We start from the raw sequence: 21,031 nt of genomic DNA on the forward strand, positions 1-21,031 counted from the left end.
ACACTAGAAATTGTCAGCCTTGGTTTTATGCTCCGTTATGCTGAATGATGGGGAGAAGGGAGGGTTTGCCAAAGAAAAAGGATAGTAAAAGCAGGGAAAATGAGCTAGATACTTCCAGCTACAGTAAAAGCATCTCAGCTTTAGTGTTGTCCTCTTGTGAGGTTTTACATGCTGCTTTAAATTATGATACATTAGCCTTGGGAGAAACTACTAAAAAGCATTCATGTACAACACAGAATATCCCAGACAGCTAAAGAAAGAAATATGGAGCCTTTATTCTTTACAACCCAAGTCTTCCTTTACTAAGTATAAACATTTACTGCATTAAAACGTATAGGCTTAAATACAAATTTTCCAGCGGATTTTTTCCCATTGTTAAGTATTTTATATCCACAATAATACAGTGTAATGGCTGAAGCAAAGATGAGGTGGCAGTGCTCATTGTGTGAAAGATGAGTAATAAAATCATCAGCGTACAAATGATTTTTTAATTAGGTTTTAATCTGTGTATTTAGAGAAGTTATTTCTGTGTGAATTCCACACTGATAATTTTTATCTTGGTGCCACAGCTGCAGTCGCTAATGGCAGATGCCATGGACACCCTTGAAGGAAGAAGTGATAAAGGACGTGTGTGGAATAAAATTCAGAAGGTAAAAACCTGCAGGAAAGGGCAGGAGAGTATACTGTTCCTTGGGGAGTAAATGTCCACCTGAGTCATATCTGTTCAAAAGGTAGAAAAGAAAGTAGGTGCCATTTGAAATCTGACTGCGTGCCTTGAACTCCGTTAGTGCTTAGGCACTAACCACAAATATGTATTTATTATTTGCTTTAGCCCCTATGGTTGATCTTTGTCCATGTTAATAGTCTCATGTGGTTATCTAATACAAAAAAAAAAACCAAACAGGAAAACAAACAAACAAAAAAACCAACACCCCACCCCACCCCCCCCAAATAGCTTATTTTTGGCTGATAGTTATACTTCTTTTCCATCTTTGTCATATGAGATTTTGTGCTAATTGGGTGTGGAGGGGAGCTGTTGGGGAATAAAATTCAGCCCAACAAATTAGGTCCCTTAGTGGAGCTCAGATAAGGCTTTGGTGATGTGAGAGGTAAAAGACATGTAAATGCCTTTCTGGAGTCTCTGCACAGCAACCGGTCAATTTAATTCTTAAAGGATTTGTGAACTGCAGAGAGTCTTGTGTTGGTTCTCTGTACAGATGAATCTGACCCAATGTAATGACTAATCGGTCAGACTGGGATGTAATAGGAGTATCTTACATTTTTACAAAGTCTTTCCAGCCAGAGCAAATCACAGCTCTGGGCATTCAACACCATCGACATTCAGCCACTTATGAACAAAAGGATAGCAACGCAGCACCAGGAAGGGAAAATGGTACTAATGGTTCAAAGGATTGGTCTTATCCTGCGTCTTACGGCTCCGTCAGATCCCAGGCGGACGGACGCTCGCTCTGGGTTGTGGCTGCGGTGGGAGGCAGGGGAACAGAGGGGTTGAAATTCTGCACTGGTGGGACTTGAAATTCGCCCTCGTCGGGATTTAGGGTTTACAGACAGATCTCAGGGAAGATACTGAAAACCCAAACCCTGGCTGCACTGAGTCAGTGTAACCAGGATAAGCAAGTAAGACAGAGATGTCTGACAGAAATCACAGGGGTGGCGGGTCAAGGTATTTTCAAAGTCCGTATTTCCAAGTGATTTGAATTAAAATTTCAGAAGGCATCTCCTCCGAGAGAAAATCCGAGTAGGTATATTGCCTCGGTTAGCTGTCAGATCAGTGCTCTTAATAAAGTTCTCCAAGTACAGAATGTTTTCAGAAAGGAACCAAACCCTAGATGCCCAAAATTATAGGCAGGCTGGGTTTCATCTCTTTCAAACGCTCGTGAGGCAAAACAAAGGATAAATATTCATAACCGCTTTTACATTGCGCCAGGGTAGTCTCTAAAACTCTCACACCTGCCTACAGATCATATGAGAATCTTTTGCAACACAAACACTACGTATGATATGAAATATATATATTTATACAATTACATATGTATTTCCTGCCATACATAATAAACATTGATTACTAGATGAATGCAAAGAGTCAATGACATATTTACAAATAACCTAGTCCCTGTACTTCTCAAGCACTTATCCTTCCCATTTTCAGACAATAGGCTTCAATATCAGTTTTCCAAAGTTTTTCCCAAAGTCAGGATTTTAATCCACAATTAGGTGTTTGAATAGCCAGCCCGATTTTCACAACTCTGAACAACCACAGTTCAGAGGCTGTTGAGAAAGGATCGCAGCTGTAAGTTAGACCAAGTACACAGGTATCTAAATATTTATTAAAGGCTCATTAAAAGTTTGTTGGTGGTACCAAAAAGATTCCCACATATTTCAACAGACAGTGGCTAATATTTCATTGTAAAGCAAAGTATTTTCTTTCGGTGCATTCATATATATGTATGTACACCCTTTATATTTCTCTGGATACTTTTACTTTCAGTATAATCTTAACGGAAACCAAGCTAACATTTAAAATTGGACTGGTGTCTCACATTATGCCATATGAATCTGTGCATAATTCAATATTTGGGAACAAAATTTACTGAATCCATGAAAATCTGCTCTCCGCAATTGTAAAATTTTTGTGCTTCAAAACTCGTTTGCATTCTGAACACAGTTTTGCATTTAATTTTTGACAACTCAGATAACTGATTTGAGGCATCTTGTTCCAAGCAGAACCCACTGTTTGTTTCATAATACAAAAATATTTTTCTATATTATATCAGAACAAAGAAATGAAAAGCATCATCAAATATTTTTCTACTTTACTTTTTTCCAAAACTTCATTTTAGCAATATTCAACATGTTCTTAGGAAAAAATTCTCTTTAAAGAGAGGAGACAGGAAAACAGTCAGGGAGCTTGGGGTTTTTTTGTTGGTTTGGGTTGTGTTTTTTTAAATCAGCTCTAATTAAGAATGTTACGCTAGATTAAAGAACTCTAACACATTACTAGGAAGGAGGATTAAATCTGATGATTAAAAATTGATGTGGTGTGGATTACCGCACGTCACTTGTGCTAGAACAGTTTCAGAAAACTCAGTATTTCTCAGTTCGCTCATCACATGATGCTGATTGTAGGAGCCTACAAAGAACCTTCACACCGATCTAGTTACAAGGTAGTTATTTGTATTTTTGCTATTGAATTCATTTACATATATTGGAAAGCAAAAAAGAACATAAAAGAGTTTATACAATCAGCTATAAACGCAAAACTCTGGAAAGCTGAACAGCTATGCTACCACCAATGAAGTTTGGCTCTTGCAATAGAAACAGCTGTTGCACCTAATGAAAGCACTCAAAATTTTTCTCTAATGCAGCAGAATTATAGCAGTGCCTATTTTCCAAATGGTTAAAGGGTCTGTCAGAATTGCCATTACAAACCACTGTTTTCAGAGTTTTATATTCTAGAGTCAGCCATAAAAAATTCATTCAGGCTGAGATCTGACACAGAAGGGCACAAAGCCTGACACCCAAACACTTCTCCTTTTGTCACAGTGGAGGGCTTATCAAATTAGTTTGAAATTAATCTAGGCAATTTTGAATTTACAGGACTGACAAAGTAGTAATATATGTTTAGCTTCAAGTGGTTTGGGTGCTGCGCTGCTCATCCAATTCACTGACAAATTTATGTTTTTAAGCCATCTAATTTATCAAATGGGCTAATTATTTTTGGAAGCTTTAAATACAAAGAAGTGAAAAATGACCTTGTAATTAGCTGGAGAAAAGAGAACATTACTGCACAGAAGATGCCTTTCTCAGTATTACCGGGCTATGGACTTTCCAGCCACAAGGGCATCCTAGATTATGTTGGGAGATTAAGAACCATCCTCATACAGAGGCTTTACCCATGTACTAGATATCCCTGGAAAATGCCTTGGAGGCAGGAAAAATGGGCTGGGTCAGTCTCCCAATATCCCTATTCTCCAGGATTTTACCAACACTTTTCCTTGCAGTCCCCTGGCTGAAATGTGAGCTTTGTATTAGGGATTTGGGGATACAGACACCTGGGTCTAAGACCTTTCAAGCAAGTAACGGAGGGACCGAGTCCCAGTCTACTTCAGGACCATGGGCATTCCTAAAAAAATTTTTTACCACCTTCCTTTTTTTTTTTTCTTTAGTTACTGGCTCTGTCCAAATTGTGTTATAGGTTGAGTTGCAAAGGTACTTAAATATCACACCGTCAGCATTACCTGAGAATGGATTTCTCTGAAGCCACCCTTATGAATGAAAGGCCCACCTAAAGCAGTTTATAGGAAATGTTACGGGAAAGGGCATCAAACCCTCTCTTTTAAAGAGGCTTAAGTCTTCACCAGTGAACAGAGGTAGAAATTTATTTTTGCTTACTGGATTTTAAAGTGCAAATTCTCCGCTTAATTCAAATTACATTTGAATTTATTATTTTAACAAGACTGATTTAGGCCAGTTGTTTAAGCAATGACCTCCGATGCCCAAGGGTCAGCAGCGATGAACAGAAAACTTCCAAGAGAGATTGAGGAGAACTAATCTGGTAATTCAGCTCGGCCCCACAAAGCTCGGTCCAACCACTGGGTCTTAAGCAGATGGGGACAGCCAGGTCTGGCCGTTATCGACTAGGCGCTTTGCCGACAGACTCCCATGCAATGGAGGTGACGGCCAACGTGAACACGAATGCTGGGACTCGTGGTAGAGCTTGGCCCCGAGTAACTCAAGGAACCAGGTCCCTGCGTGGCCGTTGCAGGACTTCACAGCAGCTACAGACAGGCAGAGGGGTTTAGGGTATCTCAGATACATAAAGCGGCAGGAAGGTTCCCCATTTCCTCTCTAGGGCCTTTGCTTCCCGGCAGTCTCGTAAGATAAAAAAAATAAAGAAATGAAAAGAGATTACTTTCCTATCGCAGAAGAGTAACTTCATTAATAAAGCCCCACAATATTGTTACAGTGAGAGGCATTTCATTAAATAAATAGATACTTTAGAGCCTATCAGCCAGAAACTTTTGACATCCAAAGAGAGGAAGAGCCATATAAGTGCAAGTGCCAGTATGGCTCTTCTTCCCCTATGAAGTTAATAATGTAGTTCTACTTTTCTCCTCCATTTAGCCCCTAGGCTTTCATAGCAGTTTCATAGGATCCTCTTAACATCATCTGAACAGCCAAAGGAGAGACAGGAGTTGGCAAATAAACACTTCCCTACACTTCCACATGTGAGACACTTCATAAAACCTTCACATCTGAGTTTACCTCAAGGGCATCACGTACTTTGCAATTTAGATAAGTTATTATGCCCATCATTTGCTGAGCTCAGTGGAATGCCTGTTTCATAAATCTGAAAGCAGAGCAAACATGGATGAGTGAATAAAAGAACAGATGTAACTTACATAAGGATAAGCATATAACAAAAGCTGCACTAATATATGTGAATATGAAATGAAGTAAAATTAGCCTGACATATTATATAATCTTTTAGCCAGGCACACAGATTTTCAGTAGTTGACCTCTACCTACTACATCTCTGCCTTCTGCAACAGCAGGGGAACACTATCTGATGAACTGTGCTCTTCCACTGACATTATCTCTTAATTGAAAATCAAGCCATGGAAAAGGGCCATAGACTTGCTAGGCTTTCGGTCAGCCAGAGGAGCAAGGAGGGAGATTCATAGTATGCTGATGGAAAGGGGACGTGTTGCTGAATAGTGTTGTGCTGGCTACTACAACAGTTATTTGATGTATATGACTTTGTAACGTCTTGTAAAGTCATCCAAGCCCACGCCACAGCCACTGGGAACTGCGCTTGTTCTCAGAGCGCGCAGGCTTCAGAAGCCGTTGCGGTTTGGTGCACTCTCTCCACTCCAACTTGGCTATTCCTGAATTAATAGAAGGAAATTAGTTCCTGGTTTGTTCACGTCTTGGGGCTGCGATGCAGCCGCGTGTTTCATGAACGCATGGACCCGTTGTGAAAAGGGAAAGCAAAGGATGGGAAAGTTGAGGAAAAGCGCATTTTCTGGAACAGGAGTGGAAGTCTAATGTGCAATGCCTTATGTGTAATGAAGTCAGAAAAGGGCAAATGCAAAAGCAAAATGATGTCAGTCGCACTGATTCAGGTAGACTGAGGGTGAAGGAAACTAAGAGCAGAGCAACCAGATAGAAATGCAAAACTTTTTGTTAGAGTTAACGAAAGATTGGCTTCGTGCTAAGATTAGAGAACACGTATTAAGACGTTCTGGAAAGGATTAACTCTGAATCGGCGACAGCCTCGAGAGGGACAAGAAGTAACTGTGGCAGAGGTTTCTAACCCAGCACTGAGCGAAGTTTTCAGACCAGGCAGAGGAAGTTACGAGAGTGCATGTGAGCAGAAAATGAGATCTGCCCCATTGAATCTGAGGCGATATAAAAGAAACGTAGGCAAGCAAAAAGTCCCATTAATAAATTCAGCCCCACTGTAGGGACAATAAAAGTGTGACCGCATTCGCAGAGCTCTTTGTGTAAGAGAGAGGTGACAATGGGATTTTGGCAGTTACCAGTACTCCTGGTCCCTAAAACCAACTCCTGCCCTTGTGAGTCTCTGGTTCTTTGGGTCTTGCATACAAAAGAAAAAAATGCCCCAGCAAGATGCCTACCTGGCCCTCAGCCTCACTGGAAGAAGCAATTGCATCCTGCCTATTACTCACGCTCCAGACACCAGCATCTACTACAGAGCTGAGCTCTTTAGTGACCACACACTAAACAGCTATACCTCCTGACCAGAGCTAGACCAGCATTGCAATACAGAAACAGAGGCTATGACTACTAAGAAACAGCGAGCTTCTGGGCATACAAGGTTTTACTCAAGCCTGAAGCAGATGCAGGAAGTTTTAAGTTTGCTGTTGCCTTCTATGTACAGAAGGAAAGTTTCTGTACATAAAAGCATGGTTTTTCACAGCTAAATCGGTTGGTCTAATAACCAGTATCATCTATACCCATAATGCTTAGGCCATCAGCTACAACAAAACACTGCTAATGCTATTGGGAAGGAGTGTTTTGTGATGAAAAAGGCTTTGATCTATTCCACCAAGCTATAGGGTGCAATAAGTCACTGGAATAATTTTAAATAGCAGCAAATCTAGCAATTGAGCAGTAAGTGTCCTAAACATTAGAATAACATAGCTGGTTGTAGCCGCCTGACAGTTAAATGGCAGGCAATTCCGGGCATTAAGAGTCCCCACGTAAGGATTTAGATCAACATTTTCCCAGACCTTGCTAATCATGCTGTCAGTTATAAATGAGGAGTCTGCTTACCTGCTGCCCTCTACCAGAGAGGGTCTCCAGCCCTATAAACACTTGCTACCAGGTATGGTTACTGCTGTGAAAAATAGCATGAGTCAACAAGACGGCTCATAGCAAACACTGCGCTGGACAGTGATTTCAGGAGAGCTTATAAAGTAGAAAAGGACTGTCTGAGTTGTAAGGTAGTTAATAAGTATAATTCATCACCAGCATCAATATTATTTTTATTCAGTTCCTCATCAACAAACACTCTTTCCTCCATCTGCTTTTAGCATTGGAGCTTCGCTAGTGTGCTAAGAACCTACCGGCAAACACCGTTTTTCAGTGTTTCACTGAACTCATTCCTTTACGATGGAAATGTGCAATGGAGCTGTCTGTCAGACTTCTTTCTTTAAAGAAAGGCAATACATACAAATGAGGCATGTGAAAATACAGAAATGGAGCATGAGGGACAACATATTTATCTCTGGCATCGGCATCTGAAGCTATGAACATTTCTAGAAGCAGGTCCAAGGCAAGAGTTGCGCAGTCAGTCGGGTTACATTGCCAAACAAACATAGGGAAGTGACTTTGGCCTGCCCGTGGCAGTTCAGATCATTTGCTACTGTGCAAACCCACTCCCTTCCAAAAGCAACCATAGCAGCTCTAAATGCACTTCACTTAACACACAAACAGTGAAATCATGATTATTTTTTTTTCCAGATACTGAGCAATCTTTGTTCTAACTGACCTTAATGGAATGTACAGACTGAGGTTTCATTCTTATTAAAATACTGGTAGCTTTTCTCAAGCATACGCTCAGCTTTTCCTCCACACTATATACAGCCATCCCTACTTACTTGTAGGCCCTTCAAGTACTGTTTCTTTGGTCATATTCACTCCAAAGTCTGCTTTAGCCAGTAGCTCTGGGGGACAAAGGAAAATGTTGAGACGTACTTCGTGTTTAAAGGCCGCTCATTTGCCTTCTTTTACTGCTAGCTCCCAAGTAATAAAAATAGATTGTGTATGCCAGAAGATCCTTTTTGCCGTTACATGTTATTTATAGCTCCTGCCTATATTTTCAAAAGCCCCTGTTTCTTATTTGAGAGCGACTCCCCCAATTTGTACTGAGATTTAGGAAGTTCGGATGTTTAGGCATATAAAGAATGCATATGCAGGCATCCATGTGAGACATACTTTTACGATTTTACAGTTTACAGAGTCTGCTGCTTAGCCATCTCTATTTTTTTTCTAAACAAAGTTATTTTCCTACAGGAGTTTGTCCTTGTAGGATCCTGGCTCTCTCTCATTCGATTCTAAACTCTTTAGCAGGTACTATAGCTGATATTTTGCATTTGTATTCAAATTCATGCCGATCTTCTAAAAGGCATGTGTGCTTTCAAGTTAGCTTGTGACGGGAACAGCTCCCCCGTTGTTGGATAAGCCACGAAGCTTCCTTTGGACAGTCAGTAAGCCATCAAACGCGGACATCTGTTCCTTGGAACGGCCCCCTTGCAGCAAAGGTTGACAAGTTTCGTGACATCTGTGGCCCATCAGGACTTGGACAAAACCACGCTGAATGATGGATAGTACCGCAGTGTTCCCTCATTGTAGTTGGTACATATCGTGGAATTAGGAACCGTATGTGGGATGTCTTATCCCAATGAGTGCATGGGAAGGGCAAAGAATATACTTGCCTTGTGGTGTTTCAGGGCAAAACCAGACACATCCAGGCAAGTTCAGAAGCGACTGGTAGGGCATTAACAGAAACGCAGTAAATTTTTCAGAAAAGGAGATATGAACTTCCCATAAAGCCCTGCTTTGAAAAGGAGGTTGGTCTGGATGACCCCCAGAGGCCCCTTACACTGAAATCTTTCGATGATTGTAATTCAGCTGCAGCCAGCGATGCTGCTTACATATCCCTCCACACCACGAGCGAATCAATCAGGATGGCATCCAGAGAGCAGGGCAGAATGCTCACAGCAGCAAGTCTCTCCCCTTTATCCATCACCGGACAACATGTACAAAAGGGCAGGATTAGAAATATTTTTATATGCTCCAAACAAGACCTGTATTGTTCCTTATCTTTGTGTGGTTCCATATAATGTCATTTTCAAAAACTCCCGTAGGTCCAAATCAAATCCTAAGCCAAAGGGAAACCATATATTGCCTCACCTGATTAGACCCTCCACAGTTTATCCCTCCAGCTAATCCTGTTGCGTTGCCAGTTATGCAAAGAGCTCTTTGTTTTCATTGCAGACAAACCGCATTAGATAAGCGTACCAAAACCATAAGTATTTACAGATTCTGCCCAACCGTAGAGAACGATGTAAAACCATTTCAGTTAAGAACGGCTGATGACCTCAGTATTCGCATGGACCACAGATTGTTTTCTTCTCGCAGCAAACTCGTAACTGGAATTCAGAGCAGGCTAATTGACTTATAGTCCATCCAGGTACTTCTGGTGCACTAATTCTGCTTTTCACTTTCTCACTCCACATCAGAATAAATATGCCTTCATGTGTGGCACTGAGGAAAGGCAGACACAACCTCACTCATTCGGCTGATTTTCCCCAGGAATAAAAGAATGGAAATACTTTTGAGACAAGGCCTGTCAGTGCCACAGCTCTGTGCTGGTGTCTCAGCAGCACACCAAAGGCTGTGCCATCGAGGCCAGCAGCTTCTTGTTCTGAGGACACACACAGAGGTTTTGTCCTTCCCATTCATTCCCCTGGCTTAAAAAAATAGCGTCGTTTCCTTCAGGTGGGCCAAACAAATTTGTTCTTCTTGTCCCGTTTCCCGTTTTCGTTCAGCCACCAGCCTAGAGAGCTCTCTATCCTAACTTATTTCCCCTAAGCGTTAGGCATGCAGACCCAGCATCGGCCCATTGCTTTGATTCCCCAGGTACCTTCGTGGGCTTCATGGGCGGACAGTTGAAATGCCAACAGTATATATCCGTACTCTTGCAGAAGCCCAGGTGCTTTCTCGGTGTTAATTCCCTTGCTTTTTGTTCTGCCCCTCCCCAAATCAACAATTTCCACCACTGATACCTGCCACAACATATTATCGATTCAAGAATTGGAAGCACAAAGGAGAATTTTGGGGCAATGCAAAATAAATGCAATATGAACGTAAAGAGCACAGAATAAACTCTACTGAGTACCTGGTTCATTTTCAAATTTCTGCCCTCATACCCCTACACTTCTCCGCTTAGCTTGATCCCAAAGCACCTATAGGTACCACACAGATGTGCTGTGGACCAAGCATGTAATTCGCTTTAAAGGTACCTTCTGTTTCTATTTCTTCCCTCTTTCCATTTGGTCTTCATTCTGTCCATTCCCTTTTTTTCCCTGCTCCCTCCAGCTGATCGCAGGGGCCAGACTAAAGACAGAGACAAAAATCCAGCGAAAGAAATAGGGTCAGGAGCAGCCTGAAATCGGGAGCTAATGAGGAAGAAACAGGAGGAACTTGAAGAGATGGGCAGTAGTGCACCGAGCAGCCTCTAGCTGGGCCAGGGCTGTAGACATTGATTCAAAGTAGAAATGCTGCCACTGCACTGCTGGGAGTAACTGTGGGGGCAAATACTCAGGATATCTTGAAAGTAAGATGTCATAGCAGCAGAGGATTAAAAATAGGTTGAAGCCCAATTTGTCTTCATAAGTTCTCAGGTCACCAGGCACTTGAGAAAAAGACCTTAAAGACACTGTAGAGCTGGGTAGATGGAAGAAGAGTGGTTTCATATGCTCAGGAGAGTATTTAAGGGACTTCACTCCAAGGGTGTCAAGCAGCAAGTTCGGCTACCGAGAGCTGAGCACAGCCCCTGCAGACGGGACGCGACGCTGCCGACCACCTCCCACGCACAGACCGTGGCACACGTGGACGTAAGCGCATCAGGGGATTAGAGATGGGGAAACACAACCCAAAGTCCAACTAGCGCGAAGGACTGACCCAACGTCATCGGTCTCTGCGCGGGTTGGGATCCGGCCCAAAATGAACCTCACGTGAATCACTGGCAACACCAGTAGCAAATGGTCTGCTGTGAGCCAAGTCCTGCAGAGCTCTTCGCTTGGGCTTCAGGGCTGCTTTAGCTATATAGGCGCTGCAGGGTTCAGCTATATAGCCCTGGGATTCAGTCTCAGCATCAGTCTGTAGCCAGCTATTGCTCTGCTTGGGAATAAGTCACAAGTCTTTTCCAAAATCCATTTTCCTGCAACAGCTGTTGCTGTAGCACTAATCACGTTTGGGCTGGCTACAAACGGCATCCTTCTACCTACTCCCGTCCACACGGATTCTTATTTAATGTTATTGGGGGGAGAAAAAAAAAATGAAGCTATTGATTTAAAAAATTTGCATTTCCCAATGAGAGCCCCAAAGGTGGCTTACCGCAGTCTGACAGCAGAAGAGCGGGCACAGGGAGGTTTTAAATCAAGTCCAAAAGGCAGAACATAACGCTTCCAATTTACTTTCTTAAAATGAAATGTTCGAGCTAAAAAGCCATGAATAAGCACTACTGAACACTGCAGCCACGAAAAAGAGATTTTTAAGCCATTCTCCCCCCCCCCCCCGCTCCTTTATCTTGTCAAGAGACTGTATTTTCATTGTGTTTCGTATGGTAATTTAAATCATGCTAGGGCTCAGAGCATACAGTGTAATTGTAAGTCGGCAAGGGTTTGAATGCCATCATTGCTGCGCAAATAACATCATCAACTCATCAGCTGTGTCAGTAACATTGCAATTATGTAAGCAACTATTATTTCCACCCCTGATATGCCATATTAGAACTTATTTTGGGGGCTGGAGCTGACAGGTATTCCATAAACATGAAAAGCACACAACAGCAGCCGAGCCATGGTTTGAGACAGGAACATCATTCCACTGGGGCTTTCTGGGGGCATCACCAGCAGCACGGGCACCGCTGGATGGTCCAAAAGGAGCCGCTGTAAAACTTGTGGCTTTTCTGGTGCCCCCTTTGCCCTCATCCCACACCCTACCCATCTCCCGGGACCCGTTTCCCTTCTTCTTCCCACCCTTTGTGCTCACTCAAATGCAAGCACTACCCCCAAACTAGAAAAGATGACTTTTATCTGCAGAAGAAACTTACGTAGACATTTTAATTTGGTCTGCTGCAGAAGAGTCTTGGGGGTTTGGTGGTGGTTTTTAATATGGCTAAGCCCCTGGACTGGAGCTTGGCACTAGGTGATTAGTCTTTCTGAGACTTCCCGTGTGCTTTTGGCCAGATCAATGATTTCCTAAGCTTTTATTTCAGCTTCTTAAAAATGAGGCTAGCATAATGATTCCTTTCTCTAATCCTCCGCACGTTTATATGGTGAGCATGTCACAGCGGAGCCAGCCCGCGAGGCTGCCTTCAGAGAGCCCCCACCTCCCCGCGCTCCTCTCGCGATGGATCTCTTGGCAAAGGCCAAGAGCAAGCGCCCATCGACGTTCACCAGCGCGGTAGAAAACTCTTTCCCGTGGCATCGCGCGCGGTGCTACGCAAAGCCCACCCGCTGAAAACGTCACCCCCGCACGCTTCGCGGGGAGGAGGAGGCAGAGCTCCTCTCCCAAAGACCTTCTTGAGCCCTCGGCACCCCAGGGAGCCAGATGTAATTGCCCATAAACTTTTCTGCTTGCCTCTTTTCCTCTCTCACACACACGCACGCCCCTACCAACACAAACCATGGCCGGAGCGCATGGCCCGGCTCCAAGCTGAGGAGCACTTTAGTAACAGCTCAATAGATGAATAAATACAATAGGAAGCGACGCTCAGATTAATTCACAGTCAGCTGTTCTGTGTTGTGCCTAAAGAAGCAACGCTCCGCTGAACGCGTGTCAGGGTGATAGATTCAGACTTTTTCTTTTTCTTTTTTTTTTTTTTTTTTTAAAATATTTCGGCTTAAAACGCAATTGGAAGATTGATTCTTTAGATCCTCGTATTATATAGGGTCTAGGTCTTGAGTATAACTCATTGCGAAGGGAGATGATTCTCATCTTCACCTTACAGAAACGCTGCGTATCGCAAAAGCTGACAAAGGGTATGAATAAAGGTAAGGTATGGGGAAAGATAGCCATAAAATTATGAATGCCTGGTAGTTACAGAGTACCTGCACACAGCACTATTAATTTATATTTTTGGTTGCTTTGAAGTCACCCCTGCAAGGAAGATGTGTCTATCTGAATGTACTCTCTATTAGAATAATTACGTTTTTATTCTGGGGGTACACTGAGGTCATCTATTCTTTTACTTTATTCTCTAGTGTATTATATTCATGGGAAAACATATTTATTCAGAACTTCATTTTGATTTAATAGAAAAATGGTTCTTGCCACAGCAGTGTGGAATACTCATTTTTCTCCATGTGTTGATTTTCGGCATATAAATGCCAGAAGCTTCTGTTCTCTTTCCTTATCAAGAAAAACTTGCCTGAGATTAATTTCCTCATCATCCCTTCCTTTTAAAGTGGCTGTTTCTCAATGCCATTTAAAGACAGAGTTGTGATAAATTCCCGTTTTCAATGTACAGATTTCAATGAAAGAGTCTATTGCACGGCAGTAAAGTAACTGAATCCAAATAGAAAAGGACAAAAAAAAAAATTATGCAATCAGGTACTGCTACTCCAGCCAATTGTATGAGAGGTGCCTTCACGTATTTTTCTTTCTGATGACAATTAGTTTTGAAATAAACTAACTACAAAAGCTTTTGAAGTTTCTATAGAGGGCAAGGGACATGCTTCTGACACCACTTCTCTATAATTGCAGATTGGACTAATTGAAGACTACTTATACCAAGTAGAAGACAATTACTTAAAGAACAAAAGGCTGAGAACAGCTAGGAGGGAAAAAATGAAGAGGACTCAAAGTACACAGCAACATTAGAGACCAGGAAATACAAAACTGTCCCTTACCAGCCCTAAAGACATGGTCACACAGCAAACAAGAAAATTAACACTGTAGATATTTGATAGATAGGTCAACAAAACCACCTTTCCATTTAATGAGCCTTCCCCTCACTATAGGTTGTCTTTAGCAAGACACTCCTGCACTTCATTAGTCTTAACTGGATGGAATAAATGCCTTGTGAAAGGTTTATTTTAAATTGTCTTGTTTATTTAAATAGTAACATCCCGCCAAAAAGGGGCCTGTATCTTCTGCTCTGAGAATATTCTGCATCCAAAGCCTATAAAATCCTGCTGGCTTGATTATCGCCCAAGCAGCACTGAAAACAAGGATCCCTCCATCCTCAGAAGAATTCAGCCTTACATTGCCTTCTTTCCAGATTAATGCCTTACAGTACAGATATTGGTACAATCTATAGGTGAAAAGCGGCATCATGCACCTTACGGCTGCGACAGCTACAAGTGCAAGAGACACAATGCTGTGAAAAGAGAAGGAAAAAAAAAAGAAAAAGAGAGAGAGAGCCCAGCTGTTGCCCTGTGGTTAAGAACGTGAAGTCCTTCACTCTTGTCTGTGCCCTAAGGATGACATCCCCCCCCCCCCATTGGATGGTAATTGTTTTTATAAAAATGAACAAACACACTCCAGGGAAGAGAATAACTGCACCTGCCTTCCCCAGTGCAAATCTCTTGGTTAAGGATCAGCGACACGTCTTGCACTCCCACAGCAGCAGTCTGTCGTGTAGGCACATCTTACGTCGCTTTGGTCTTCGAGGGAGCACGGGTTCCCAAATCCCCGGAGAGCTGTCATCAGTGAGCAAAGCAACGCACCTACTTTTCAATAGAGATCACCTTATCAGATGGCGTCTGACAGGCATCCCCAGCTGACACGCGCAGTCTCTTCTAAGGCTGGCGTTTCCTTTTTGTTCGCTGTGTTTTCTTTATAAGAAAATAACCTCACCCTATGAAAACAGCATTCAGTTCATGACGTTTTCTCATTCAAGGGTGACTTGAAAACAAAAAGATCGAAAGAAAGGAAAAATCCACTCCCCAGCCCTAAGATTTAATTAAAAATCCAGGACCTCAAAGGTATTTAGCCACTTAATTCCCATCCTCTATTTATCACAGATAGAAGTCTAAATCCTACAGATTTTTAGCTTCTAGAGACCATCTTCCTAGGCCCTCATAAAAGATTTTTGAAAACTAAGAAAGAACTGGCAAAAGCTTTGATGGTCCTTTGTTCATTGTTAACAGAGTAAGTATAAAGAAATCTTTTTGAGAAAATCTGAGCTAGCCTGAGCTCCTTAAACATGTGGGACAGAGAAACGAAGAATTATTGCCCTTCGGAGATGGCATTATTTTGCTATGGAGTTGGTTTTGTCAGATGAAGTTTTATGACACATAGTGGCAATCATCCATCTTTGATGAGCAGACACACACTAAATCAGAAAAACTGCTCCCCACGGATCATCAAGTCACAGACAACACACAGTTTGGTAAATCATGAGGCTCTTAAGCAAATACTCTTGATTTGATGCAAGGTGGCTTACAATTCCGCAATATTTAATGCAAAATTGGGTATTTTTAGCCAGAATGATGAAAAAGAATAAAGTGCGCTGAAAACGGGTGATCTTTGGGAACAAAAAAGCAACACTGCCAGTGAAAAACAGTTGTCTGTGCAACATGAACAAGTTGAGCCGAGCGCACTGAGAAAGATGTACCAGCCTCATCACGGAGCTTTGCCAGAGACCCAGATCCGAGATAAGACGTGACATTTCACTTTTCAGAAATCAGGTAGGGCGGAAAACCTGTGTTACGCTGCAGATCAATACACCACAGAGAGAGAAGGAGAGGGGCCACAGCCCAAATCAATCCGTAAAGTGTTGGAAACATCTAGGCCAACACCTGGCTACAGAGCCCTTTAGCCTCCAGAAAGCCCCAGACTAAAGCAGTTGTCAGGAGATGAAGTCAGCCATGAAACAACACAGAGCAAACATGAAAGGAGCTTCTGTGATGGAGAAGGGCATTGCTATTTTCCAAAAATACCCATCTGTAATGCACAGACTCCCAGGCCCAGATCTGCATAGTATTTTATTCAGGACCCTTTGAGAGTCAACTTTACTCCGTGAATATACCACGTTTTGGCTCGACAAGGTAGAAGAAGTGGCGGGGGGGATTTCTGATGCTTGCTGCATACAGTATAGTTTCTAAAGCATGAGATTCACTAGGATCACCTACAAAAATTAAAACACATACTACTAATTAACTTGCCTTTTGAAGAAATTGGAGACTGTGTTATAATGATTCTCTGGCCTCGTAGCTGGCGATTTCTGTAGGGTGATGACATACACCATGGCTCTTCTCATTCAGGAAACATTATTACGAGTTGGACTTCATTCCTCATCCTCCTTTTTGTTAAGGCACATTAAAAACAGCCTGGCCCATAGTCGCTGTGGCTATTTTAGGCCCGTACACAAGGACACATCTGAGACCACTCCCCAAGAGTTCCACTTTTAGGTCACTTCTCCTTCAAAGACTTGTTTCCAAATGAATGATGGGGGTTGGTTTCTCTCCATTACAGAATTTTTTTTGTCACAAAAATGATTTATCTGTTGACAGCTAGGTTCACTGGCCCCAGGCAACTGATGTCAGTTGAAACAACTCAATGAAAAGCAAAGAACACTATACCACTTTAAAGAAGGGGGAGGGGAGATATAAATACCCTCTCCCCTAAGACTGCCTCGTAACTCTTCTGCTTGCCATTGCAATCCTTGCTTCCTTGAAAATGCCAGAATGTCTGCACTAATCCCTGGAAGGGACAACGAGCACAAGCAGAGTCAGCCCCTTCAGGTGTTAGGTATATGTTTACTGTTGGGTTACAACACTAATTACAGCTCAGAGAAGGCAGACCAGACAGCGGTTGGTCTTAAAAAAAACATTTTTCACTTTCACTATTTGTGAAGGCTCTTCTGTCAAAGGGGTATGGTAACAAACGCTTGAAAAATACAAGGTTGAGTCAAACTGATATAGAGAATGGGTCTACAGCTAAAGTACCAAATTAAACACATCACCAGAAGAAGAAGATGAGATGCAGTCGTGACATCCAGTGGTAGGGACTAAAAGAGGACACGCACTAATGGCATCCTCTGCGAGGGATTAAATCAGTAGTCTGCTATTGCTAATCTCCCTCTGTAGTCAATGAGAAGGACAGTACTCAGAAAATAATTTGGAACACCTCAGTCACACTCCTGCCTCTGCAAATATCTCCCTCTACCTCTGTTTCACATCAAAGGTGAAGCAGAAAAGAATAGTTACATCAAGCTTTCCTTCAACTTTGACTATACAGATTGCAAACTCCCGAGAACAAGAACTATCTTAAGGTCCTCTCTAGGTGGCCTCTCAGGAATTAGCGTATTAATACTTCTAAACAAAATGCGACTTCAAAAGGACTCTCATATTGAGAAATCCATAAAATAATCGTGAGTTTACTGACATAGAAGACATCGGAGGGGTATTAGGCACCAGACAGTACTTCCAAAACAAAGTCCGTGGCTAAAATACGAAAGATCTATATACATATACACTGTATTATACTAACAACCCAGCTGAGAAGTTGTACAAATGTAACCTGTTGCTTATTCAGCGGCTAGATGTGATCACACCTGTTTAATCTCAAAAAACAGAGCAACAGCAAGCCACAGTTTTACATTTCCCCATTTGAACTACAATCATTGTCACAAGAGCCAATTTCATGTTGGGCTGTTTCTTGTCCTTGTTGCAATTCATCACGAGAAGACATGAGATCTAAGATACCTCGGCAAGGCATAGTCCATGAATAATACAGCGCATTACTTTGACCTTTTCAGTTTGCTTTGTGGTGTGATTGGCCAACCATTCCTGTCCTCCCCCGTTAACCACCCCATTAACCTGGGAGGAGAAGGTGGAACGGACGGACAATTAACCAGCAGAATACTAAAAAGGTTAACACAGGAACGCACAGCCCTGGCTTTCTTGAGCTTGAATGGGTATTAAGATTCTGCAATCTCTTTCGAAGTCTGCAGGGAAAAAATAAGAAATCGCACAAGATGAACTTTGTTCTCATTTCAGATTATAATCATGTAGTTCCTTTCAGATGTCACACTTGGATGATTCTAGTTTATGCGTGAATAAACCGAGAAGAATGTTTATTTTTACCCCTCTCAATATGGAGAATATTCAATTAGAGCGGTGAACTTTTTCTTTGAAGCTGGTCATTCTTGAGTAAAGGAAAATTGGAGAAAGTAGAGGCGAAAAAGCTCCATACGGCAGTCGTCTTCAAAAAGGTCACACATGCTACACTAACTACACCGGCTGAGTCATTCCAGTCATTTCCTAGTCAAAGAGAGGAAATGATGGAATTTTCGCATCCTGTGGGCTGTCAGCTGCAGAAAGCTTTATCTCAGTATTCACCAAGACTACCAGGGCAGGCACATCTCACACGTCTCAGGCACATGTAGAAAATGAGGCACGGTAGGTCTCAGTGGAATTTCAGAATTGCCTGGTGAAAGCAACTGGCCTTTTCCCTGGGTTTCCATACGTCTTTGTAAAATCTTCCAATTTCTTTTTTGAAAGATCACACTGTCATGAATGACACAGAGTTACACAAGCAAGTATCAGAATATGTTTTCTGAAGAATTGTAGTCAAAAGACCTCATCTCAAGGCTTCACATGAGCTTCTTTTGCCCGTAAAGATTTTCTGAACGTTACTCTGCTGGTTCCGTTACGACGACCTGGGATAGTTTGTTTTTCAGACGCTGCCATATTCTTGTCTTTGTACAAACGTGTTACTCTGAGTTGCTATTAATAGCAATGATATGAAATACTTACTTTAGATGGAAGAAGCGGTGGCAAAGAGAAAGGGACCTTTCCGCTACCCATTAGAACGCCAGATTTTACATTTATTATGGGTATTGACCGCAGTAATGCAGAGTCTTTTTTATTATCTCACAGTAATAATATAATCTCTATTTTGCTTAAGGTGAACGGTGATATTCAGGCAGGAAGAATTGCTAACAAAGAAAAGATAAAGCTTTAAATTATAAAAATGACTTCATGGTTTCTGTCTGTAATACATTTTAAGTCCAGAAGGGACCATTAAGATCACCTATATGCCAAGGATTTTTACATTGTGCTTTTTGATATATGAGATCTCAAGTAACATACCATTTCTTTTGACCCTTGCTCTTGAGCATTATCTCTGATGGATTTTTACAAACTATGCATTGAAATATTCACACACTTAGGGGCATGCACACAAACTCAAAATGATTAGAGAAGCGTAATTTCCCTTCAGAGGGGCAGTCATTCTTTTTAGGATAAAAGTTTTGCAGTGTTTTTGTAACAATTTCAGTGAAATCAGCACAAAGAAAAGTTTATCAGGCTGCAACATCTTTAACGTGTTGATCTGAAAAGATGTGTAGCAATTTTAATGAGCCCTTATCCGCGATTTAAAGTCTGGAATAGAACCGAATATTCCTGGGCATTTAGTGAGAAAAGTTATAGCAGTTATACCATTTACCAGCTGTCCCTAACTCTACCCACTGCCTTTCAGGACTAGAGGGACACCATCATCACGGGAAGGACTCCCAACCTCAACAGCTCATTTCTACAGATCGCTATCACAAATTAAAACATATCACAGATTAGGAGAGTAGTAATCCTGTCAAGAACCAGATTAAATTCTGGGTACATTGAATACAAAAGGCAAATGAAGAGGAAGAAAAAGAAAGACAATCCATGGCTGCATTTGTTCTAGTGTCTGAGTGACCTAGGGAGTACCTATAGCAGTGAATAAATTGTCCCCTCCCGCAGATAAAGGACTAAAAATCGTCTTGGTCTTTGTACTTACTAAATGAGGGTTGAGGCGATCCATAAGAGAATAAGAGTGCCAAGAAACATGCTGAGTTGTTATACTGCCTTGAACAGTTTCTTTCCAAAGCCTCCTTTATAAGCAACGCAGCAGTAACTTTATTTTTGAAATATATTTATCCACCACTACGGTTAAACGTGCCCTAAGAATTTTTATTTTCCAGAGGGATGAGACCATCAGCTTTTACATCTCAACAAACAAGCAGAGAGCAAGGGGTTTTTGTTAAGAGATGGATTGCCACTTTTTGTGGGGCTAAAAGCTGGAGGTACATAAAACCAAATTCTGCCATTTAATTAGTAATCAGCAATGATCAGTCAGAGTTACTGTAATTCATGAACTGTTAAGTCAAAACAAAAATGGCAAGTAATTAGACTGTATCCATTAGAGCTTCACTAGCACTCACTCATACAGCTAGGGTTTCAATCTGAGGAAGAAATGGAAGTATGAAACTCCTTAATATATTCAGCTTTTTAATTAGCAATCAGTGCTGATTTGTCAGCCATACCAACTCTAATGCACGAGCCATTGAAACACAGAGAAAAGGCACATTTTCAAAATCACTTATGCTTATATTTACATCCCTTCCAGGCTGAAACATTGGAGAAATTACTGAAATATCATCTTCGCCATCACAGAGCAGCAGAAAGCATGTAGGAGCTTACAATCCAACATAGCCAATAAACTACTGACTGTTTGGGTAGAGACAGAAGCTGAGTGTTTATGAGAGGTAGTTAGTATCTCCAAACACTGACAAGTAAACATTGCCGTTTTTAACCTTCCACGAACCAAAATCTCCAAGAGCTCAGGTAATACAATTTATATTCCAGTCAATCCTATTTTAAAGAATCCATTAATAAATTGATAGCGTGCTTACCAGGCTGTTGCGCTTTCCTTGATCTCTGGATGGAGAAAGAGGTGGCGGAAGAGAAATGCAAAAAGTCATCCT

General features: G+C 41.8%; 1 protein-coding gene across 1 annotated transcript in view; it reads left to right on the plus strand.

Moving 5' to 3' along the window:
- Window positions 1–19,472, plus strand: part of SPATA16 (spermatogenesis associated 16) — an 85,860-nt gene extending 66,388 nt beyond the window's left edge. Inside the window, exons 9-10 of the mRNA XM_069792708.1 lie at window positions 570–650; window positions 14,044–19,472. Of these exons, the coding sequence (XP_069648809.1) occupies window positions 570–650; window positions 14,044–14,160 (198 nt within the window). The 3' untranslated portion in view covers window positions 14,161–19,472. The remainder of the gene's footprint in view (window positions 1–569; window positions 651–14,043) is intronic.
- Window positions 19,473–21,031: the final 1,559 nt, after the last annotated feature.

This window comes from Haliaeetus albicilla, chromosome 9 (assembly GCF_947461875.1).
Source record: "Haliaeetus albicilla chromosome 9, bHalAlb1.1, whole genome shotgun sequence".
Taxonomy (NCBI): domain Eukaryota; kingdom Metazoa; phylum Chordata; class Aves; order Accipitriformes; family Accipitridae; genus Haliaeetus; species Haliaeetus albicilla.